Here is a 25,476-nt window from a genome sequence, read left to right as displayed (position 1 = left end):
TTATTATTTTTTTTAACCAGCAAATCTAAAGGGTAAAAAAGTAGATAAGACATTACCAGCAAGATGATGGGGAAATAGAATATTCATCGCTAGTGTAAGTTGAGTCTATTTTTTTTCAATAACTTTTAACTGATTATAAAACAACATATATTTACAGTGAAATATGATAGTGCTTAGAAAAATAAATACTATTTTAATAGACAAGACTCTCAGAAAGCACAACAGATTATATTTCTCTCTAGATTTATGATGCATGTGAACATATTTGTTTTACAATAACTTTTGAAATAATTATGTGTACATAAATTTCTGACATGCTTTCTTTTTTTAACACATCATGAACATTTTTCATAACTTTTAGTAGCCAATAAAAGTTTTATTTTTAATAGCTACGTATCATTCCACCACCTTGTTAACATTCCACTATAGGACATTTAACTAGCTGCCAAAATTTTTGTTATTCAAAAAATGATTTCAGTGGCCTATGTACATACATCTATTAATTTATTTCTCCAGGCTAACTACAGAGGATTGAAATTCTGGAATGAAAAATGTATTAATATTCTTAAAAGTTCTTGAGGCATATTACCAAATTTCTGTCCTGTACATTTGTTCCAGCTTATTCCAGAAACAGCATGTTAAAGTAGCGCTACTCAAACATTAATGTATACATGAATCACCCAGGCACTTGATAAAATGCAAGTTCTGATTCAGTAGGTCTGGGGAGGGGCTAGAGATTCTGCCTTTCTAACTAGATGCCAGATATTTTTTGCACTGATGATCATGTTCTAAAAAGGAAAATAATAAGACCTTTTTTTCTCTTTAACATTTTTATTTTTGCTACTAATTCACTAACACAAAGGATTATTATTCATCTCTTTGTCAATTTGATGAATACCAACATAGGTACATATTTATTTTACTTTCCTTTCTTGCATTACTAATGATGACACACATACATTATTGGCCATTAAGTAAATTTTATTTTTGTTTATATGAAGCTATCTATTTTTATATTGGGTATCAGTCTTTTTCTTTCTTATTGGTAAGAAATTTAATACATTGAGATTTTTAACACTTTATTATTTGTGCTGCAATCATTTTTTTCCAAGATTGCTATTTGGATCTGCATTTTGTTTATGTTTCTTGTGACTTATAGAAGTTTTAAATTTTTGTTGTCAATATTTTTATGATTTCTTCCTTTAAATTTATGCTCAAAAGATCTTTTCCTACAGACTCTCAAAAGAATATTCTCCTATATATTCTTTTTGCAGAATTATTGACACTTACCTACTTAATCTATTTTCATTTTTAATCACAAAAGCAATATGCTTATGTGCAGTATTTAGAAAATACAGATAAGGAAGTCCATTGTTGACATTTTAGTATATATGTATCTAGATATCTTCATATGCAAACAGATTCAAAAATGCACATTATCTATATAACTCACTTAAAAATAGAATCAATTCAAATTTTCTTTCACTTAATAATATATCATAAGTAAATATCCAGGAAGCTGAGGCAGGAGGATCCTGAGCTCAAAGCCAGCCTCCGCAACTTAGCCAAGCCCTAAACAACTCAGTGAGATGCTGTCTCTAAATAAAATACAAAATAGGTGGGCTGCAGATGCAGCTTAGTGGTTGAGCACCCCTGGGTTCAATCCCCAGTACCAAGGGGGGAAAAAAAAAAATATATATATATATATGGAAAAAATAATAAGTACTTACATTACACAACCCTTTACCAGCAACTATTTCAACTATTCAACCATTCAAGCCATTTGCACCCTCACAGAAATATATAAGGTATGTATTATCATCTCCATGTAACAGATAAGGCACTAAGGACCACAGAGCTGGCAACAGGCCGGGTCAAGGTTTGGACTGATATTTTTATCATCTCTCTCTCTCTCCCTCACTCACTCACTCTATGACTGTCAACCACTCATCATTAAAATTAGGACATAAATGTTAATGTGCAGTTGTGGTCCCGAAGTCTAGTCCAGGAACCTGAAGCATCAACATCCCCTGGGAATTTGTTAGACATGCAAAATCTCAGTTGCCACCCCAGATTTATTGAAACCAAGGTGGAGTATGTGTTCTCACACACCCTGAGTTGCTCAAGTGTGTGCTTATGTTTGAGGAAGAGAGTGTCGTGAGGAGGCCTCACCCAGAAAGCCAGAAGTCCTGTAAACTCAGCTAGGCTTGGGGATTATCATGGGAGGGCTGTGTCTTCACCAGGCAGCTACGACTTTGCTCATCTATAAAATGGGAACAGGGACCAAAATGGGGGTTGAAGGGCAGCAGATTATGTAACTTTTACCATTAATTAAAGATCTAGGGCTGGGGAGATAGCTCAGTTGGTAAAGTGCTTGCCTTACAAGCACAGGGCCCTAGGTTCGAGCCCCAGCACTGCAAAAAAAAAAAAAAAAAAAAAAAAATCTACATTTCTATGACTCTCAGGCCATGAACACTTGATTTAGATAGTCCCCAACTTATGATGACTCATGATTTTTTACTTTATAATGATGAGAAAGAACAAACACATGTTCAGTATGCATTGCACTACAAATTTTGAACTCTTCTCTTCTAGCATATTGCTAGCTGCTCCTTTCTGATGATGTGGGCAACAGGGACCATAGCTCCCAGTCTCCCCTATAATAACAGAATGAACTCACACTCTATGGTGTACTGTGTCACTCAACTGAGATGGTCTTTAAGGTTAGGTGAATTAAATGCATTTTGATTTCTGATGTTTTCAATTTACCATGGAATTATCAGGACCTCAGCCCATCATACACTGAGGAGCATCTGTATATGATAAAGTAAAAAAGAATCATTAAAATTGTGCAAAACCAATTTATATCAATGGTAGGAGGAGATATTGGGAAGAAATGTAAAAAGAGAAATGAATATTATAAAATTCCATGTGATGTTTTAAAGCTAATTTAATAATGAGACTTTTTAAAAACTATTGCCATTAGACAGCACACTAACAACATCCTGGTTTCTTTAGGTCTCTGAATTAAGACAACAGCTTCGAATACGGGGCTTGCCTGTGTCAGGCACCAAAACAGCCCTCATGGACCGGCTTCGACCCTTCCAGGACTGTTCGGGCAACTCTGTGCCCAACTTCGGAGATATAACGACCGTCACGTTTCCTGTTACACCCAACACACTGCCCAATTACCAGTCCTCCCCTTCCACCAGTGCCTTATCCAATGGCTTCTACCGCTTCGGCAGCACCAGCTCCAGCCCCCCGATCTCCCCTGCCTCGTCTGACCTGTCGGTGGCCGGGTCCCTGCCCGACACCTTCAACGACGCCTCCCCGTCCTTTGGCCTGCACCCGTCCCCAGTGCATGTCTGCACCGAGGAAAGTCTCATGAGCAGCCTGAATGGGGGCTCGGGTCCTTCCGAGCTGGATGGGTTGGACTCCGAGAAGGACAAGATGCTGGTGGAGAAGCAGAAGGTGATAAATGAACTTACCTGGAAACTGCAGCAAGAACAAAGGCAGGTGGAAGAGCTGAGGATGCAACTCCAGAAGCAGAAAAGCAATAACTGTCCAGAGAAGAAGCCCCTACCTTTCTTAACTGCCCCCATCAAGCAGGAAGATGCGGTCTCCAGCTGTCCTTTTGCATCCCAACAAGTATCTGTGAAAGGACAAAACAGCTCGGAGAGTCAACCATCGGCTTGCGAAGCTGCTCAACTCCTACCCCTTGGAAATGCTCACTGTGTGGAGTCCTCAGGTCAAACCAACGTACTTTCTTCCACATTTCTCAGTCCCCAATGCTCCCCTCAGCATTCACCACTGGGAGCTCTGAAAAGCCCACAGCACATCAGTCTGCCCCCATCGCCCAACAACCATTACTTCCTACCCTCATCTTCCGGGTCGCAGGGAGAAGGGCACAGGGTCTCCTCACCCATCAGCCAGGTGTGCACCGCACAGGTAAGAACACCTTGCAACACACCCAGTGTATCCCTCTTTCAGGAAGCAGAAGATGAATTTTCAGCTACTAAAGAGGCAATACAATCTACCAAGACTCCACAGTAGACCAAATTCAGTTATCTTCTAAGACAGGGCTGGCACACTTGGTCTGTAACCGGTCAGATGGAGCCAGGCACCCTGGCTCAAACCTGTAAGGCCAGCGATTTGGGAGGGAGCCTGAAGGAGGAGGATCACAAGTTGAGGAGCAGTCCCTGCAACTTAGCAAAACCTGTCTCAAAATAAAAAATTAGAAAAGGCTGGGGATACAGCTTAATGGTAAAGTACTTCTGGACTCAATCCCTTGTGCCAAATTAATTAATTAAAAGAATGTACTAGATGGTAAATATTTGGGGTTTTGCAAGTCACAACTACTTAATTTTGCCCTTTCATCACATAAGGAGTCATAGATATCTTGTAAATGAATGCATGTGGCTCCAATAAAACTTTATTTGTAAAAACAGGCAATAAACACAATTTAATTTATGGACTATAGTTTGCTGACCACTGCTCTCAGGACTGCTTGGAATCAACCCTTATGATAGCCCAAATCATTTCATCAAGTGAGCCTAAGTGGAAATTACCAGACCTTATTCCTCTCTCCATGTAATTGTCTGTATAGTAGAAGTATTTACCCAGCACCTACTCTGTGCCATGCTCTATTCTAGCCGCTGGAGATTAGTGCTGAACTAGCCAAATAATCTCTATCTCATGGGAAGACAGACAATATGCAAAAAAAATCTTTAAAAAGTAAATTATATAACGTATCAGAAGATGATACATCTCATGGAGAAAGAGCAGAGAGAGTGTTGTATTTGTGTGAGAAGTTTGGAAATTTATAACCTTGAATCAAAGGGCCAGGGACATTTGGGCAAAACCTTGAAAGAGTTAAAAGAGAAAAACCTCATGAATATTTTGGTGAAGTTGCTAAAGGCAAAAGAGAAACAGAAAGAGTTCCTGAGGTGGGAGCATGTGTGGAATGTTCAGAAATTAGGAGTTAGAAGAGGTGTAGACCTAAAGAGTAATTCAAAGACTAGACCAACATGATTAGAGAAGACTTTCATTTTGTCCCTGAAGTTGGTGAATGTTTGAGAAAGTGAGTATGAGTCCCTTTGAGAAAGTAAATTATATTATAAAAAGGTTCTGGAATTAGGAAAGGAATAGGAAGAAACCCCATGCTGATTGGATACATGCCAAGTGCCAAGTATTAAGAGGCATGCATATAAGTAATTCATTGTCAAAACAACTGAGTTATTCTTTAGTCATCATTGAGGAAATGAAGCTCAGGGAAGTTAGACCCTTTGCCGAGGATCACATGAACCAGGATTAGTTGATTGTAAAGTTCATGTCCTTTTCACACTGAATATTGCTACCTTGGGAGTATGAGGTGTGGCCAAAGATAATGAAAATACATTGGCACAAGCTTACCAAAACAACACATTCAAATGAGTGATACCCATTCCTGAGGAGCACTGTGGGGGCATTGGGCCTAAAATGGATTATCATCATTGTTAACAAATATTTATTGAATCCATAATGTCCTAGGCAGCAGTGGAAAAAAATAGCTCTGGCCATGTAGCTCTGGGCCATAGTTTTCAATTTTGATGATTTTGGTGCTATCAAGAAGTATTTGTACAATGATTTATGGTTTACAAAACTCTTTGAAAACATTAACAATTTCATGTTAAAAAATGTAACAATAGGGCTAGGGATATAGCTCAGTTGGTAGAGTGCTTGCCTTGCAAGCACAAGGCCCTGGGTTCAATCCGAAGCACCGCAAAAAAAAAAATTATATATATATATATATATATATATATATATATATATATATATATATATAAAACAATATAGACAAGACTGTGCCTATATAACATTAAATGCCACACAAAGTTGTTAGATGGGGGAAAAAGGTTGATCATAAAGGTCTAGGAAGGTTTTGTGAATGGATCAGACTTTACCAGAAGTGTAGCATTGAAACAGGGAGGGAAGCAAGAAAAGGACCTTCCAGGTGAACAAAGATGGTGAGGTGGACTGTACAGTGTTCTGTACAGTCTCACGTTTGGTGTAAGAGTTTAAGCTTGCAGAGGAGTAAACAGTACCAGAAGCAAACTGCAAATTGAACACTTATCCACATTAGAGGTGGAGATCCTATGCTGGAATTTGTGAGAGGCACTGGAAATTTGTGAGCAGTATGTGAAAAGTGCAAAGGCAGATTTTAGGCACATTCCTCTGCTAATAGAATTTGGGAATTTCTGTAAAGATAAGACTCCAAGGGGCACAGGGCAGAGACCTGCAAAAGCAATATGACAGCACACCTCTGACATTGAGCGGGCACTTCTTCCTTTCTACAGAACTCAGGGGCACACGACGGCCATCCTCCAAGCTTCTCTCCCCAGCCTTCCAGCCTCCACCCTGCTTTCTCTGGAGCCCAGGCAGATAGCAGTCATGGTGCTGGGGGCAACCCTTGCCCTAAAAGCCCAGGTGTACAGCCAAAGGTAAGTACCTGGTAAAAGTTTAGACCTGAGATACATATCACCTCTTCTCCCTTCTGGGCCTCCCTCCCCCGTACTGTAATGTAAATGACGAGGTTCAAAGACAGAAGAAAATTTCATTTCAGAGAGAAACAGGTTCTCTTGAAATGCTTTGAAATGGATATACAAATATGAGTTAAGAAATCTCCCAGGGAATCATTGCTAGGAGTCATTCCAGTAATTGTGGTGACGAAAATGGCATGGTGTGTTTGCAAAGCAGTGTGGGCAGCAAACCAGTTTCTGTGAAGTTGAAGATTGGAATAGAGGTGCATAGGAAAAGAATGCTGGAAGAAAAGCGAGGTACAGGAATTCTTGAAAAGGACCAGAGAGGTGCAAAAAGTTGGGATCACAGTGCCATATGTCTGTGGCAAAAGGGAGAAATGATGTGCATCATCTGGCAGAAGAAACCAGGGGTGGGAAATATCCAGAATATGAGGTGTTCCAAGGTGCAATAAGGCGGTAGGAGGGAGACAAATATAAGCTAGTCATGACATAAAAGGGTCACATGCCACAGAGCAGAGAAGGGATGGGGGGCCTGATGTGGGCCAGGCACCCACAGGAGAACATACTTACAATAAACAAAGCTGATCCCGACAGAGACTCAGCAATGCCTCTAACTCAGCAAATATATGCTTGGAATGAAATGACCTGGAGAATGAATTACTCTGGAAATTCCTGAGTTGGTGAATTCCTTTGTATTGGGTTAGACTCTGATTTTCTTTCCTTGTTTTTTCTTGTTTTCTCCCAAGAGAAGAGGGTGCACTTTAGGGGGAAATAAAATTGTAGGATTCCCACTTTAAGATACCACCAGCAATAAATCCCCAGGAATATATACTATTGTTGGTAAACTAGAAGTAGTTATTATTATCTTATCTCTGGCTAGTTACTGTTGTGGTTGTTGTCTTAGATCTAGTTTTTTAAGTAGCTTGTGAATTCTAGAACAGAAGCAATACCACTTCTGATCCATGAATTGAACGCCTTTCTCTGTACTTTACTGACGCACAGATGGCTGGTTTACACTCTTCTGATAAGGCGGGGCCAAAGTTTTCAATCGCATCCCCAACTTTTTCTAAGTCAAGTTCAACAGTTTCAGAGATAACACAGCCTCCTTCCTATGAAGATGCAGTCAAGCAGGTAATCACATGGTTTGTTTCTTATGCAAGGTCAGATGGACTCAGTGGACATGGTTGTATATTGTTAAACTTCACGCAGTCTGTAAATTCTGATGTTGAGTGTGTTGGGTGCCTCCCCAACGGAATGAGCAAAGTACACACTAAGAGTATTGATGGTATTATATGTGTATACAGATGGTTCCCATTTAGGATAGTTCGGCTTATGATGTTTCAACTTTATGATGGTATGAAGCAAGGCACTGTACACTGCACTCAAAACTGTACTTTGTGTTTGGATTCTTTCCCAGGCTGGTGATGGGCTATAATCCTCTCTTGAGGCTGGGCAGCAGCAGCAAGCCTCAGTTCCCAGTCAGCCCCACAGCCATGATGGAAAGCACCTCATGCTCCGTTGTGCTTTGTTGCTAAGCCATCATGCCTGGTCGCGTAGGTGTATTAAATACACTTTTGACTTGTGGTATTGTCAGTTGACTGTGGGCTTATCAGAGTGTAATCCCTTCGTAAGTCAAGGAGCACCCATAGAAGCTGAGACATGCAGGAAGAAGAGGCTGGGATGGCATCCAGGATGCCTGGCCTCAGTGCCAGCTCGGCCACCTGCCACTGCCACTAAGGTTGGGCACATACTCAACTTCTATAAAAGAGGGTCCATATTTATTTTGTAAGGATTCTACATAATCTACCACTTACCATATTGTTTGGGCACATGGTAGGTTCTCAAATACGTGAAAGAAATTGTCGAGGCAATACTAACATTTCTTCCTGGCTTTAGAATGCAACAGTCCAGGCAAAATATTGAAGGTTGTTGAAGCTAAATGATGAATTCAGGGAGGTTCCTTGTATCCTCTACTTTCACTGATGTTAGGAAAGTTTCAAAATACAAAAGTAAGAAAAAGAAAAATAGGCCCAGAGTGGTGGTATATGCCTGTAATCCCAGCAGCTTGGGAGGCTGAGGTAGGAGGATCACAAATTCAAAGCCAGTTTCAGCAATATAGCCAAGCCCTAAGCGACTTAGGGAGACTCTGTATCAAAATAAAATATTTAAAAAGGGCTGAAGATGTAGATCAGTGGCTAAATGCCCCTGGGTTCAATCCCTGGTACCACTCTAAAAAATAATAATAACAACAACAACAATAAAGAAAAGCAGTAAGTGATCTTACATAGTCAGCCCTGTGTGTCATGGATTCAACATGCTTTGTGAAAAAAAATTCTGCAAGTTCAAAAAAAAAAAAAAAAAAAAACCTTGATGTTATGGGGTACAACTTAAGAACAGACCGATCACCACTGAGAAGTCCAAATTTGAGAGTTTATTAAGCCGGCCGGCTGACTGTCTCACACAATGCCCCAAAAAATGGCTATTGTAAGAACAGCCCCAACCACAGGGTTGTAGGGGTTCTTATACCAAAAATCACATTAATCACAAGTGTCTGTTGCTATGATTCGAAATTACACATTAACATCATGAGATCATCAACAGAGGGGGACATGGGTCAAAATGACCCTTACCTAGGTACAACCTAAAGAATGGTTACTAACATCCACACAATCGCTGTTCACATGGTACATTGTTTAGGAGCAATAGGAATCAGAAGAGAGCAATTTTTCTTTACATAGGAATTATCATTCTGTATTGTTAAACATGTCACACCAAGTAACTGATGATGGGCACAGAGGCGGGGTGTTCCCATGGGAGAAGCTTATTTCCAACATAACATGGAGTCTCAGATCAAAATGGAGTCTGTTTAGTCAGTTCCCTTAGAGTCTGGCCTAAAACATTCTCATGGAGCCAGATCTGTCAGCCCATCACACTTGAACTGGCCACATGCCAAGCACTATGTAGAACTCAAGCAAATAAAGTGATGCGTGCCTTGTGTTAGCCTCCCGCCACTTCACAGATTCCCCCCCTCTCTCTCCAAAGCTTGTTTGAGCATCGTCCACCTCATGTCCCATTCATGTGCTATACTAGGCCTATGAGGGTTACATCTGTAAAGACATGTACAGACTTGTACGTGACTCCCTAAACAATATGGTACAACAACTTCAGTATATCAGGTAATATAAGTAATGTAAAGATGATTTAAAGTATACATGAGGATATATGTAATATGTGTAGGTTTTTATGCAAATACTACATGACTTAAAATTTTTAAAATTTGTTTACATGTTGATAGACCTTTATTTTATTCATTTCCTTATATGCGGTGCTGAGAATCGAACCCAATGCCTCACACATGCTAGGCAAGTGCTCTACCACTGAGCCACAATCCCAGCCCCATACTACATGATTTTATACAAGAAATTCGAGTGTCTGGGGATATGGGTATTAAGTGGGGGTCCTGGAACCAATCCTTTGACGATATTGAAGGTCTGAACTTGGATGTGCTCAGTACAGAAATGAACATTACATCAGTTGCTGCCCACTGACTAAGCATCCCAAAAGCAAGACAGTAAATTTCCTTTGGTGTAAAGTATGCCCAAGATCAAGAGATGCTATGAAAAGTGGACTTTCTCATTTCTGAAAAATTAGGGAATCTTCCAACATGGGAGCCACTTTTCTGCCAAACAACAATAACCTAAAGCAAAGTACCCAGTGCTTCTCTGGGCCACAGCTGTGCTGGGCACGCTTCCTCTCTTTCTTCTATTTTTGGCTCATTTACATTACCTGCCAAAACTTGGAGCCATGTGGTGCCTTCTGAACTGGCAAATGACTCACGCTTGGAGCAGCGTTGCCATCCATATTGATTATTGACACCCATGCCTATTGACTTTGGGCTCCTGGAAGTGAGATGCTTCAATGCTCTTGCTGTCTCCGCTTCGTCCCCATGGATCTTGAAACATCAGCTGATCCTTCACAATTTCAAAAGAAAAGCAAAAGGTCAGGCAGAGTGAACTTTCAGAAACGAGACTACACTTAACACAGATGAATAGAGCAGAGAAGGTGAACTCCACAGGGTCTACTAGTTCCTAAAGCTTTCGCAAAGAGGAACTGAGGAACTGTGGGCCAGGTTCCAGACAAGTCAAATAAGAGATAGATTCTCACTTCACAGTGAGAAAGGTATTTTTTTCTGTGTTTGAGATGACCCTGCTTCTAGGATGTACAAACAACCAAGCTTATTCTAAAGTATATATTCCTCATTGGGGGTCATTCTGCCTGTTTTCTCCTTTTCTTATTGTAGTGGCTTATTTCATTCTGTAGATCACCTGCCTAAAATTTACACTGAGAGTTAATCAAACATAGTTCAAAAATCTTTCACCACTGTACCCACGGACATAACAGTATTATTCACTATAGCCAGAAGGTGGAAACAATCCAAGTGTCCATTGACAGGTGAATGAGTAAACAAAATGTACTAGATCTATACAATGAAATATTATTCAGTCTTCAAAAATGAAACGAGCTGGGTGCCATTGCACACACCTGTAATCTCAGTGACTCAGGAACTGATGATTACATGTTCAAAGCCAACCTCAGCAATTTAGCAAGACCCTGAGCAACTTAATGAGATCCTGTTTCAAAATAAAAAAATAAGAATGCCAGGGAAGTAGCTCAGTGATTAAGTATTCCTCCTGGGCTCAATCCTCAATACCAAGAATAAAAATTTTTAAATGAAAGGAAATTCTGACACATGCTACAACATAGATGAGGCTTGAGGAAACTATGCTTAGTGAAATAAACCAGTCACAAAAGAAGAAATACAATATGATTTCACTTATATAAGGAACCTAGAGTAACCAAATTCATGGAGAAAGAAGGTAGAATGGTCAGTTTCTAAGGGCTGGGGCATGGCTGGGGAGTTATTCTTTAATGAATAGAGTTTAATGAATAGATAAAAAGAGTTCTGTAGATGGATGATGACGATGGTTGCCCAAAAATGTGAATGTACTTAATGTCATTGAATGGTACACTTAAAATGTTCTAGATTGTAAATTATATGTTATTTGTATTTTTTTTACTATTTTAAAAAATACGTAGCCAAATCTAGTTTGAAAACCTATAGTGCCACCCATAATGATTTCCTGCATAAGTAAATACCTTGTAACTGCTATGCTCTCCTTTGGTTAATTTGCAACAGCAAATGACTCGGAGCCAGCAGATGGATGAACTCCTGGATGTCCTCATTGAGAGTGGAGGTAAGACTGCCTGGTGTCCTGTCCATCAGGACCCTCTGCACCTATGCAAACTCTAGGGAAAGAATGCCCAAGACCAAGGTCAGATGCACCAGGTGGACTGCAGGTAGAGAGTCATTTCCTGTGAGCTTCCAGTGCACTTTTGGAGCAGATAAAAAAAGCTTAGCAGATGATTCCTCTCTGCCTTCATCCAAAGAACACTTTGCAGTCATCATTTAAGTTTTCACTTTTCAACCCAATCTCTGCTTCCCTAAATGTTTTCTCTTGCTACATAATTTCTTTCTACAGTTCTAATCTCAATGTCCCTGTCTTCTTAATTATAAGAGAAAAAGAACCAAGCAGATAATGAAAGTTTTGTACTACCTACTCAAAGTGAAATGCAATTAGTAATCTTCCCCTGGATGGTCCATTCATACTTAAATGTTATTCAAGTTAACAATAAAAAAAAAAATCATGGTGTTCTTTCTTCCTTTCAACTGTTTTATTGATTTTAAAACATTATGAAGTATGCACCTAGAATTAAAAAAAAAAATGAATAAAAGACCAAAAGAGAATATGTGTAGGTATAAAGAAAAGTTCAGGGCTGAATCCTTAAGCAGTTGCATGAAAGCTTGAGAGGACTCAGAGACGTAGTGGCCAGGCTCATTCTTCACTAGACGAAGTCTCTTCCTCTGTGTAGTGGATAGCAAGTGAACAGATATTTCCTGTGTGATTAAGAAGGAAGAAGAAAGAAATGTGTGCCTGCCAGTGCAGATATGCATGTAAATCTTGTGATGGAAAGATGAGAGAGAGTTCATATCAGATGCTCCCCCTTTTGTGATCGGTATATTTTTTTGTGGTGCTGGGGTTGGAACCTAGGGCCTCACACATGTTAAGCAAACACTTTGCCACTGAATTGCATCTCCAGCCCCCAGATGCCCCTTTTTAAATGAAGTAGGTGGCAGGGTCAGCGAAGAATGTGGCTGCAGAGGGAGTGGTATGGGAAAGCCAAGGAAAGAAGAACGGTCTCCAGTTGATCATGAATGAGCTGGGTTTTCTAGAGAATCATGGTCAGAGTGTTAGGCAGTATTCATGCTAATAGTGGTGAGCTTGACACTGTGGATTTAAAACAAAATTAGTCAGCTTAGTTGTGTGATTTTTTTCCGTTCAAACGTCCAGTTGATTCAGGGAAAGCCAAAGGTAAAGCTAATCCAGTCTTGGCATTTTGCTATGGTGGTATGGTGAAAAGTCGGAAGAGAGGAGGTTGAGGGTATTTGACAAAAAGTAACCACCACGATGGAGCAGATAATGTGGAGGGTGTGATGCACGAAAAGCTGATGACAGTGAGTAAGTGGTAGTGGCAGCAGCCTGGAGTGACTCCAAAGGACTGAGAAATTTTTATCCTGGGTTACTTAATCATTGAGTGTCCTAGGGTACTTAAGAGATGAGATGGAACAGAGAGGGGGAAATTTTCTTGAAGTGGTCCTTTTAGAGGGATGCATTATTTGTGGGTAGGATCCAAGGTGTGTCCAACCGTGGGGGAATGCAAGCATCACTCAGGGGTTGGACAAGGAACTAGAAGCCAGCATGGACAATGGGTGGTTCCTGAAGACGTTGAAGTGACAGAGAATGAGAAACACAGAAGTGGCCAAAGGGCTGTGAAACCTCTGAGAAGTGGTAGGAAGAAGGGGGGTTAATGACCAGAAAAATGGCAATCACCCACCTGCCAACCCTGAGGTAAGCGGGCCCCCATGGAGATTGTGAAAGAGGTCACGGCGTTCTCAGGTCACAGTCAGGGGCCAGGGAAGAGGAGGCAAAGGAATCTGATGGAGACAGCTCCTTCATCAGAGTGGACGTTCGAGAACAAAAGGGTTTTTTGGAAGAGACCTGAGGGAAGAAGAAGTAGAGATTCAGAGAGAGGTTCAGGGATGAAACAGGGTAATGGACAATGAGCAAAGAAGCGCGACCATATTTTGTACCTCAGTGTAACTTATTCATTCCTTGTGTGCCGTGCTCAATTTGAAGTGACTTAACAATTTGCATTGTCTTTTGTCAACAGAAATGCCAGCTGATGCCAGAGAGGATCATTCTTGTCTTCAAAAAGTCCCAAAGATACCCGGGCCTTCCCGAAGCCCTGCCACGGTCCTCCCCAAGCCCTCGGCTTCCTTCGAACCAGCATCTTCAGGAGGACAGCTCTCCTTTGATCACTATGCTGCCGACAGTGACGAGCACCTGGAAGTCTTATTAAATTCCCACAGCCCCTTAGGAAAGATGAGCGATGTTGCCCTTCTCAAAATCGGGAACGAGGAGCCTCCTTTTGATGGGATCATGGATGGCTTCTCCGGAAAGGCTGCAGAAGACCTCTTCAATGCGCATGAGATCTTGCCAGGCCCCCTCTCTCCCATGCAGACGCAGTTTTCTCCCTCTTCTGTGGACAGCAGTGGGCTGCAGTTAAGCTTCACAGAATCTCCGTGGGAAACCATGGAGTGGCTGGACCTCACTCCACCAAGCTCTACACCAGGCTTCAGTTCCCTGGCCACCAGCGGCCCCAGCATCTTCAACATTGATTTCCTGGATGTCACCGATCTCAATTTGAATTCTCCCATGGACCTTCACCTACAGCAGTGGTAGAACGCCAGTGCTAAGGAAGACCAATAGGAATTCCATAGAGGATGTCTTATCACCCAACCATTAAGTACTTACATTACCCAGAAGAAGAAAATGAGAAAGAAGCAATGGAAGCTTCTGTGACAATCAACAAGAATAAGCAGGAGTCATTTTTTAAAAAATATATATGATGTCATATTTACTAACATTCAGTAACTGTCAATAATTTCAGCAATGCATTCAGAAATATGCATTCTCGAGTACAAATGCAAAAGAATTCTTTTTCACTGCCTTTTTGAATGCCAATAGTTTTTCTAGCCCATAGTTTTTCTCAGGCATTATTGGAGCATAAGCTCATACTGTGAGCTTTTGTCATGAATTTACTAGACATACTATGGAAAAAAGCATTAAATCTTTGGGGAGCATGAGGAAGCCAGCCCCTAAAAGATTATGGAAGATATATTGATGGTGGAGGCTGCTTCCTATATGTCTCCATTATCTGTCTTTCAAAAGAGCAACTAGGTCCAACTTCAGTTAGGGAGTCCTTGTGGTAATAGAGGGACAGAACCAATCCATTCCCAGGAAAGCATGATCAACATAACGTCCTTCCATCCCAAAACTGCCCCCACTGGAGTGGTTCCAATCCTGGACCGTGTGGTCACTGATAACAACTAACTTGCTTTGAGTCCAGAGAACTCCATTTAGATCTTTTTTTCTTTTTCAGCCAGTAACCCAGTCATTCCCATCATCCATGTGCTGATAAGCCTTGTGTAATAGCTGAGAACTTTGAAACAAGAAAACCATAGAAGAAGATTCCTCAGATTCTCCAACAAGAACCCCTTTAGTTCCAAAAGCTAGAGATAGGCAGGTAGAAGGGTATCTCTAGACCCAGGAGGCCATTATCAGGGATAATTTAGATGGGACTAGAAACCAACATTCTTCACACATCCTAGGAATACATACCATGGATTACTATTACAGGCTTGTTACTCACAGAGGTCCAACCTGTTGTTGTTGTTGTTGTGTTGTTCTTGTTCTTGTTCTTGTTCTTATTATGGGGAGCGGGGGGGTCCACTATCTTTCTCCCACTCCATTTTTCTTTCAAGATGTCCGATCTTTTCCTACTCCTCTTTTGAAGATTTTTCTCTTTTTTTGGCCTAATATTGGAAGGAGAGGATGTCTCAGCTCTAACAAGCTGCCATACTCCTAAGAAAGTCATTTTTTTAGAAGGTTAAAAGTCCAGGTTCTCCCACAGAACCCATTCTTCACAAGCACAATTTGCTGCCAAAGAAGTGGCAAGAATTTCCTTAGGAAGAAACTGGTGACTTGTCCCATCCGTCACAAAGCTCATTCTTACTCTCATTTGACTTACAAGCAATCTTAGATTTGTGTTGCTCTGGGGAAATTGGAAATCATTATATTGTAAAGATAAGTATGGATCATATTTACAGGAGAGGTCTGGGTTTCTGAAAGAAAGCACAATTGCACATTGAAAGCGATGGAAGAAACAAAAGACCATGGTCTAATGAGCATTCTTCATTACCTCTTGTGCTTTGGAAGGGAGTTGAGAAAAAGAGGGAAAAAAAAAAAAAAACTCAATTTGCAGGACAGTCTCTAAGGCTCACAGTGGCTCCAGTTCACCATTTTATAATGTTGCATGCTGTAGAAAGTAGCCATTGCTGTTTTATTTTTTTAATTTAAGTCACTAAGTCACTGATTTTTCTCTTGTAAAAAAAATGTTGTTCACTGTGCACTTATAGAGAACATAATCAAAAATGTTGTGATGTTAAAAAGTTCTCATTTTGGTTTCTTCTAAACCAAAGTTTTAGAAGTCATTCCATTGTTAACTTGTAAAAATGTGTGAACACAGAGTGTTTTGGGTGACTGTTACTCTGAAAGCTGCCAGATCTTATTTTGGGTTGAGGGTACACACACACACACACACACACACGCACACATCTAGATGTATACGTATGTGCATGTTACATGTGTGTGCGTATGCACATACATACATATGCATACATGCACACGTGTGTGTGCATGTTATCTTGAAAGCAGTGTTACAGAGTTCCATACCAGAAGCCTTTAACCCTCAATCTGCTGTGAATGATACCTGGCCTTCTCACTACGTGTTCCTGTTAATTAGCCAGACCACACGTTGCCGCTCTGTGTATGACTAAGGGCTCCAGCCCAGTGACTCACAGCCACTTGCTGACCATGAACAAGCTCCTCTTACCAATGAATATGGATGTGAAAAGACAGAACAGCTCCACCTTTAGCAGCTGCTGATGGCAATAGTCTTTTGTAGAAGAGTACAAAAAAAGAACATGAAACTTAACGTACATTCCTCGATCTGCATTGTGCTTGAAAAGATCTGCATGGTAAATTTTATTATTTTGCTTGTATGTCAGTTATCATAACAAAAAAAAAATCGAGAGGGAAAATTCCCTATGAAGATGAAGGTATGGGAAAGAGACCTTATTGACACATTCCACACATTGGTTTATTCCTCAGATGTTGATGTTTTGAGTCTTGACGAAGCTTGCTGCTGGGTCCACTTTTGTATGTTATCTTTCCCCCTTTCTTTACTTTTGGAAAACAAACTCACATGGTAGCCTGACTTCAAGACCTGTTCTGAGTGTTAATGATGTTTTCCTTTGGGAATTTCTATCTGAGGAATTAGACCTGGTTAGGAGGCCTCCACACTTGGCTAAGACTGTGCCTTTTCATTGGATTGTTTTTTGCATATTCCTTAAGGCTGAAATACAAGACTCCCAGGAGACAAAAATTAAGATAGCTCCTATTTGCTACCACAAACTAACACAGTTAAGAGCAGATCACTAGATAACTAGTCTCATTCACCTCCCACAGTCTCCATATGCCATATTCACCCTATGTCTAGGAAATTTGGGGGAAAAAACTGGAGATACTCAGGCAGGAAGTAATGAAGATAGCTACTCTCAATCGGATAATTCATGTTAATCCATCTGTCTCTTATTGGGGATTTTTATTTTCAATTCTTGGTTGTGTCCTCTTTTATGGTGGCCAATTGAGCATGATTAAAAGATATGCAGAGAAGTGACCACATTTCATATTTCTTAATGCTTTTAGAGCTGAAGATGACCATGTGTAGTTAAGACCCCTGGACTCACCACAGTGATGCAGAAATGCAGACCTTTGCAGCCATTCCCAATCCGGTCACAATCCAGTTGATTCATATTCACCTAATGGGATCAGAAAAAAAAAAAAACAAAAACAACATGTATTCCTGCAAGCAATCTCAGTAAGCCTGCTCATTAGGAATGATGCTGCCTCCTAAAATGATGCTGAGACTACATCTACGAGGGAAAGAGAGGGAGGGGGAGAGGAAGAGAAGAGGGAAGGGACTGAAGGAGGGAGGAAGAAGGAGGAGAAAGGAAGGAGGAAAGGAGGAAGAAAGAAATGGAGAAGTAAAAGAGGGAAAGAGGAATGAATAAAACAGGCCCAACTTCCTGATCTATGAACCTCTTAGTTCGGCTTAGATATAAAAGCTGAACATTATGAAAACTAAATCACAAATTTGTAAACGAGAAGCCATTTTTAACAATCCAATGATTGCACCTGTAAACGTGGAAAGCAAGACAGCCTCCACCTAAATTGTCAAAGGTCTGTGAAGTGAAAGTCTTAGGCCATTCAAAAACATTTATTTCCAATCTGAAAGGAAAAAAAATATCACCCTACCCAAGCATTCAAAATAGTTCTTTTTAAAAATTGTTTACTATAAATTCAATCTTCTAGAGCAGTCTGGTTGAAAACTCCCACATCAAGTTTACTCATCCAGTGAATAATTATTTGATGCCTACTGCATGCAAAGCATGAGATATCCAACACTGGATGGATTCAGCACAGATTGTTCAGAGGTCGAATGATGGACTTGCATTTACTGTAAGCAAGGACATTGGGAATCTCCCAATCCTCTAACTAGAAACCTTTTAGCCTTGATAAAAGGGGTCTTCGTTTTTCCAAAAGGGAGAGTGGAGGGCCCTTTTAAGATGAAAGCTATCTGCCACACAAAGATTCTCATCTTTTTCTCCATGGTCAAATGGCAGTAGTCTATTACTTGGAGATCTGTCTGTCCCACAACTTAAAACAACTGTCAGAATTTTAGAATTTTTCTTTTTGATGGCCAGATACAGAAACCCCTTGAAAATAGGGAAGAGTGGAAGAAATATTTGTGTGTTTGTGTGTGCCACCTCTTGCTTCAGTCATCAGAATCAGTTTTTCTGGACAAAAGGGACACTTACTATGTATGGGTGGGGAGAAATACGGTATCTCTGGCGAGTCTCCATCCATTAAGAGAAAAGCTTCAGAGAGTGTGAAGGTAACTTTGTTTTCCCCTTCCTCTCAGGCTTTTGCTGCATTCCTCACAGTGAGGAGCCCACAAATGCTGATCATGGCTTGCTTTCAGATGTGAGACAACTTGGAGTAGAATAGAGTCTAGGGTCTTCAGTTCCCCATAAATCTAATTATAAACCAACAGGGTGGCTCAGATGCTGACATTGCTGATGCTTTATTAGATGTTATTAATAGATTGAGTCCACGCTGGGACAAGATAGTCCTACAGTGCTGAGAGTTGGTTGGTTGTATTCAATGGCCCTGGCTGGGCTGAGACTGTCTGTGGGGAGATGATTTCAAGCCAGGGAGGGGTTTGTGAAGAATTTTGTTATCATCAGCTAGGGATATTGTGCTAAGATTCATTGAATCCAATAACATGTGAGTAAGTTCCCTTCCAATTTTAGGATTCAGTGATATTCCCTGTGGATTAAGACAAACAAACCTCTAGAATTCTCTTGGGTTTATTTTAACCACATGCTCCCTTCATAGACAGGGGGAAGATGTGTTTTCTATGGATGACTGAACTATTCCTGGGTGTTTATGGAAAAGGAGTATAGAAATGGAGATCCTGGAAGCTATTTTAATGTTTTTCAAAGGAACAAGACCCACACAGCTCCCCAGAGCTCAGTTCCAATGGCCTTGCAGTGAGGAACAACAGCAATGGATTGCTGGGTCTTAAAATCCTCCTCCCTCAGTGAAACACAAGGAGGCACTTTGTAAAGAAAAAAGGAGCAAGCATGTGTTGTCTGCAAACCCCTGCATGGTGGTATATTCACATTGGTCTCCTTTGCTTGACTCTATAAGAAAAATGTGGATTACTGGGAAGAGCAAAGAAGCAATGGCTAAAGTACCAAAGTTGGCATGTGTTCTTTTTTTTAAAAAATGCATATATTTTTAAATAAAATGTTTATTTTAAAGAGATGTCAGCCTTTATTTCTTGACCCTGGTACAGCACTATGCTCTTTATAAGGACCATTTCCTTCTATCCTTGCAACAGCCTGATGAAGTGGTACCATTATTATCAACAATTTGTAAATGAAGAAATTGAGACTCAGAGAGTCTAAGCAAATTGCCTAGGGTTACATAATTTAAAACATGGCAGAGACAATAGTCAGATTTTGATTTGCCCTCCTCCAAAGCCCCTGATACCAAAGCACACCATGCCTGCACTTCTTGCATTTGCTATAAGCAAGGACACTGGGAATCTCCCAATCCTCTAACTAGAAACCTTTTAGCCTTGATAAAAGGGGTCTTCGTTTTTCCAAAAGGGAGAGTGGAGGGCCCTTTTAGGATAAAAGCTATCTTCCACACAGATTCTTATCTTTTTCTCCATGGTCAAATATCAGTGTCTATTACTTGGAGATCTGTCTGTCCCACAACTTAAAACAACTGTCAGAATTTTAGAATTTTTCTTTTTGATGGTCAGATACAGAAACCCCTTGAAAATAAGAGAAGAGGGGAGGAAATATTGTGTGTGTGTGTGTGTGTGTGTGTGTGTGTGTGTGTGTGCGCGCACATGCACGAGCCACCTTTTTCTTCAGTCATCATAAGATTTTCTGGACAAAAGGGACACTTACTATGGGTGGGGAGAAGTAAGGAATCTATGGTGAGTCTCCATCCATTAAGAAAAAAGCTTCAGAGAGTGTGAAAAGCAATATGACCTTCTGGTCTTACTAATAAAATAAGCACTTTTGCAAAACAGATTCTCAAGCTATATCAATATGCCCATTAAAATTCCCATACACCTTATCCAACCTAAGATCTTCATCAGTTTAGCAACTGAGCAAACTAAATAAAACATAGAATAAATTGGGCCTAAGATAACCTGTAAAATACATGTAGCCTCCCTAAGGAACCTGCTTTTCTCTCCTAAATGTATTATGCCCGTCATTTTCTTGTTGGTGAATATATAATGCATGTGGCAAGAACTATGATAACTAAAGAGCTCTGAGCTAGAGGGTCTCAAATGCTGGTTTAGATGAGGATTAATTTTTTATTATACCATGGTTCCACCTTCCCTTGCTTTGGTCTTGCTTTCTGGTGGACTCATCCCATGTACAAACAAAGAGGTTGCCAGCATTCCCAAGTGCAGGAATTTCAACTTGGGTGAGTTTCTCATTCCTGTGTCTTAGCAGATACCTTGCACGGGTTCTCAGTGGTCTGGGCAGGTCACAGTCGTCCCTCACCTCAGCTCTGTGGCCATGAGAAGGAGGCACAAATTCATTCACAGGCTATAGATTCCCTGTTCTGCACTGAGCTATGGAGGGTCATATGAATCTCATGAACAGACAGTAGGGAAAGTGAGGTTTTTCTAAGGGAGATTGGGGTACTATTACCATGAGGGGGGCTGCATACTGAAAAGGCAAAACAGATTTCTACTACATAATTCGTTTTTTCAAAAATTTGTCACCTACTGGACAGAGACAAGTAAGTAGGAAATGGCACACAGTCTAAAAAGTGTGTGCTCTGGGCTACCAGAAGAGCATTTGGTCTTGTCAGGAAGGGAAGGCAGTCAGGAAGAACTCTCTGGAGAAGACGACTAAACCAGGATATTGATAACAGAGGAGTTGGGGCAGCAAACAGCCAAGGAAAAGAACATTCCAGGCAGAGGGGCCAGCCTGTGCTCATGCCTGGAGATAAAAGGATTTGCCATATCAGGATAGTTTGAACAGAGGGGGCAGGAGTGCCGGGGTGGACATGTAGGAAGGAAAAGAGAAAAGGCTGGGAGCTACCTTTGCTTTCTAGGGCTACATAAGAAAGTGAAACAAATGGTGACTTAAGCAACAGGAATTTATGGTCTCATGGTTCTGGAGGCTGAGAGTTTGAAATCAATGTGTATCAGTAAGGTGGGTTCCTTTTGAGGGCAGTGAGGAAAGGCTGTGCTCCAGGCCCCTCTCCTTGGCTGGTTGATGGCTGTCTGCATGTTCACATAGCACTCTCCCTGTGTCTTCTTCCTTCTGTGTGTGGCTATCTCTGTGCCCCGAATTTGCTGTTTTTAAGGACAATAGTCGTGTTGGATTGGGGCTTACCTGAATAACTTCATGTTAAACTGATCACCTCTGTAAAGACTATGTCTCCAAACAAGGTCACACTCTGAGGTACTAAGGGCTAAACTTCAATTTTGACACTGTCCAAGCCCTTTCAGGAACCAAGACCATGAAGGGCCTTATAAGTCATGCTGAAATGCATGAATGTGTCTTTAAACAGCGGGGCATTCTTAAGAGTTTCAAGCAGGAAGTGTTAGAATTATTCTCACACTGTAGGAGCCTGACTCTGGCTATAATGTGGATGGGAGCAGGAAGGACGAGGGAAGGGCAGTCCAGGACATTTTTATGAATTAATATGATGCATAGTAGGTGCTCTCCTTGTTCTATGGACTTGAGAACTTAAAGGGAAATGATGAGTGGCCCAATGTACTGAATTGAGTACACCAAGAGGGATGGGGGAGGGGCGAGAGTGAAGGTCGTGACATAAGAGCCTGTTACAGAACCCAGGCAAGTGGCAGACAGGGACTCCCACCAGAAGAGTGGGGGTGAAAATTGAGAGAGAAAAGCAGGTGTATTAGTCAAGCTTCCATCACTAAAACAACAGACCTGAGAAGACTACTTATGCAAAGAAGATGGTTGATTTACTCAGTTCTAGAGTTTCAAAGTCCTATCAGCAAAGTATAGGCTTGGTGGCTACCCCTTGGCTACTGTACCTCCTGGGGTGGCTAGCAATGGTAGGAGCATGTGTTCAACATGTGATCACATCTCAAACCAGAGTAGAGAGAGGCTGGGCCCCCACAACCCTTTGGAAGGCCCTCCTCCAATCACCTAAGGACCTCCTCACCAGGCCCTAGCTGCTAAAGGGCCATAGCACCACCCAACGGTGCCACACTAGAGAGACCAAGACTCTAACATACTGACCTCTGGGGGACACTGCCCATATGTGAATCATCACAGTAGTCTGGGAACGTGTCGATAGAATAAAAGTATGAGACTTGATCATGGATGTGGATGGTAAAGGGGAAAGAGGTTTGAGATTTGGGATAAGGAGAGTTGAATATTTGGTATATGTTAGTGCCATTCAAAGAGGCAAAAGACTCAGGATGAAGAACAGTTATTTAATAGGAAAAATGATGCATTTGACTTTTGAGTGTCTGTGGCCCATAGGATATTCAAGTCAAAGATATTCACTGGAGAGTTCTGAAGCTCAGTATCAATGCATGGAGATGCAGTCATGGAAGTAGTCAGTGTACAGACTTTAAATGAAATCACGAAAGAGCTAACTATACAAGGCGTGGAGTGAGCGGGGGATAAGAGGCTCTTGAGGGACCCCAAAACTTAAGGTACTGGCAAAAGAGAAAGAAAGGGAGTGGCTAGAAATCCAGGAGGAAAACCAGGAGAGCGTGGCATTTCTCCTACCAGCACAGGAGAAAATTTCAAATGGGAGTCTTTATTTCTGTGTACTCTGTTGCACGAAGGTAAGGGTTAAGATAAGGAGTCAAGAGTGTTTTTTGATTTAATTTTAAGGAAGTGGTTGGTAACCAAGGTGAGAGCAACTTGGGTGCAGTGGTAAGGTCAGGTAAGCACAGATAAACATTAAAAGGAGGTTAGGAAGTGGAGACAAAGAATCCAGGGTAGTCATTCAAGAAATCTGGTAATGTGGGAGGAAGACACAAAAGGTCATAGCACAGGGGCCAACATTTAATAGACTGATTTTCAAGAAGAGAGAAATCTGAACTGATTTAAAAGTTAATGAGAATTAGGCACTGAGAGAGAAAGAGAAGGTGGTAGAGTATGAGGTTCAGGTTAGTTTACCTTTGGGAAGAAGAAAACTGTTTTGGTAGGAGAGAAAGAGGAGAATGGGTGAAATGCAGGTATGTGTACAGGTAGCACAGGTGTGGAGGTAGGACAATAAGGGAGTTCTTAGATGGTCGTTTCCATCTCATACTTGAAACAAGATGGAGAGCTGATGCTTATTGATGGGTGGGAGTTTTAATCAAAATGAAGGCTGAATTAAGAGCTATGGACACTGAGAGAGAAGACTGATTAGCAGACACAGAAAGATGACTGGGTAGAATTGGGAAACTGACTGGAGATCAAGTCCTCTGCACAATGGTGGGAGGTACCATTGCAATATAACAGCCCAGGGATGGATACAGAGAACGCAGAGGTGAGTGGAGGCAATGTAGGATGCTGCAGGAATGGATAAGAAACAAGAAACCAGAATGGGTAATTCAGGAGGTGACCAAAGGTAAAGTCAAGGGGTGAACTGTGGAATATACAATGTATTATTCTAGGGAAAGAAGTGTAACTTGGAGATGGAACGTGTAGAATCAAGAAACTAGAAGTGAACCAAGTATTAATACAATACTATTGATAAGGTAATTATACTGTAATCATCATCATCGTCATAATGTAAATAGGTACTCACATTTATAGTGTGGTAGGGATGAGTAACAGTCCCCCAGGAAGGGCCCAAAGTAAAAGCCTTGAACCCGCCCCCACATGCTTAGATTAACTGAAGTCCACTTTATCATGGCAAAATTCGTTATCACTCCCAAATGTCAAGGAATATCCTTGGTTCCAGAAAGGGGAAGAGAGATCCATTGCTCCTGTCTCTTGTAAATTCTTTGAGACAGGAGAATCTTGCAACAATCAACTGAAATGAAGTGTTTGGGGAAGGGCCTCAGTGCCTCCTGGCCTCCAGGTTAGAGAACTGGTGTCACTACTGTGAAGAGGGAAGTCCAGGGATTTTCCACCTATTACCTCTAACAGGTAAGGGGTTCATTAAAATATGTGGTCTCACTCCCTTGGTATCCTACTCAGGCAAGTTGACCTCCATGCCAAAGTAAGCATGCATTTCCCCATAGTGGAGAACTGTTGGTCTTGAAAGGATATGACCTTCTAGAACACAGTTTTAAAGCCTGTGCTCTTGATATTTTCCCAAGCTCAGGGCAGCATTTGAGCCCCCTGAGCAGCATATCAAATTGAGAAGGATTCACACAGCATTTTTCCCAGGGTCTGGCAAGGACCAGGTCCATTTGGGTCAACCATGTAAGTTATAATCTAGAGCAGAATACTTTTTGTCCAGGAAAAATGCTAACTCCAACAGGAGGCCAAGACAGCAGGCATATCCAGGACTGTTCCCAGCAAAACAGGGCTAATACTCACCCTAACTATAAGCACACAGATGGACCTAGAACCTCTGTCTGCTCTCATTTCTCCCAAAATATTCAGCTAACATGGTTCAAGACCACTACTACTATCTCTCTCCAGCTCCAAGGTAATTGAAGAAGCAACCTTGTCTCTTGCCTGGCTCCAGGGCTTCTATAGGTCCAACCTACTACTACCTGAAAGTTCTCTTTAACTTTAGATCTTTCATTTATGTATTTATTTATTTTATTTGTTAGATTTAGATGTACATTACAATAGAGTACATTTTGACATATTATCCGTACATGGAGTATATCTTCCCATTCTTGTGGTTGTACATGCTGTGGAGTTGCACTGGTAATGTATTCATAAATGAACTAGGAAAATTATGTCTGATTCATTCTACTGTCTTACCTATTCCCATCCTCTCTCCCTTCCCTTCGTTCCCCTTTGTCTAATCCAATGAACTTCTATTCTTTCCTCCCCACCCTTATTATGAGTTACCTCCATGTATCAGAGAGAACTTTTGACCTTTGGTTTTTTGGGATTTTTTTTTACTTATTTCACTTAACAATGATAGTCTCCAGTTAAATCAAGGACTTGAAC

General features: G+C 41.1%; 1 protein-coding gene across 2 annotated transcripts in view; it reads left to right on the top strand.

Annotated features, from left to right (window-relative positions):
- The window catches only part of MYOCD (myocardin), a 98,187-nt gene extending 78,536 nt beyond the window's left edge, over positions 1–19,651 (top strand). For both annotated transcript variants that reach the window (XM_079135289.1, XM_079135290.1), the window contains 5 exons: positions 3,019–3,948; positions 6,336–6,479; positions 7,521–7,649; positions 11,716–11,773; positions 13,809–19,651. In XM_079135289.1, the coding sequence (XP_078991415.1) occupies positions 3,019–3,948; positions 6,336–6,479; positions 7,521–7,649; positions 11,716–11,773; positions 13,809–14,380 (1,833 nt within the window). In that variant the 3' untranslated portion in view covers positions 14,381–19,651. The remainder of the gene's footprint in view (positions 1–3,018; positions 3,949–6,335; positions 6,480–7,520; positions 7,650–11,715; positions 11,774–13,808) is intronic.
- The last annotated feature ends 5,825 nt before the right edge of the window (positions 19,652–25,476 follow it).

The sequence above is a fragment of the Sciurus vulgaris genome (genome assembly GCF_902686455.1).
Source record: "Sciurus vulgaris genome assembly, chromosome: 3".
NCBI lineage: Eukaryota > Metazoa > Chordata > Mammalia > Rodentia > Sciuridae > Sciurus > Sciurus vulgaris.
This window is presented reverse-complemented; position numbering and strand designations above follow the sequence as displayed.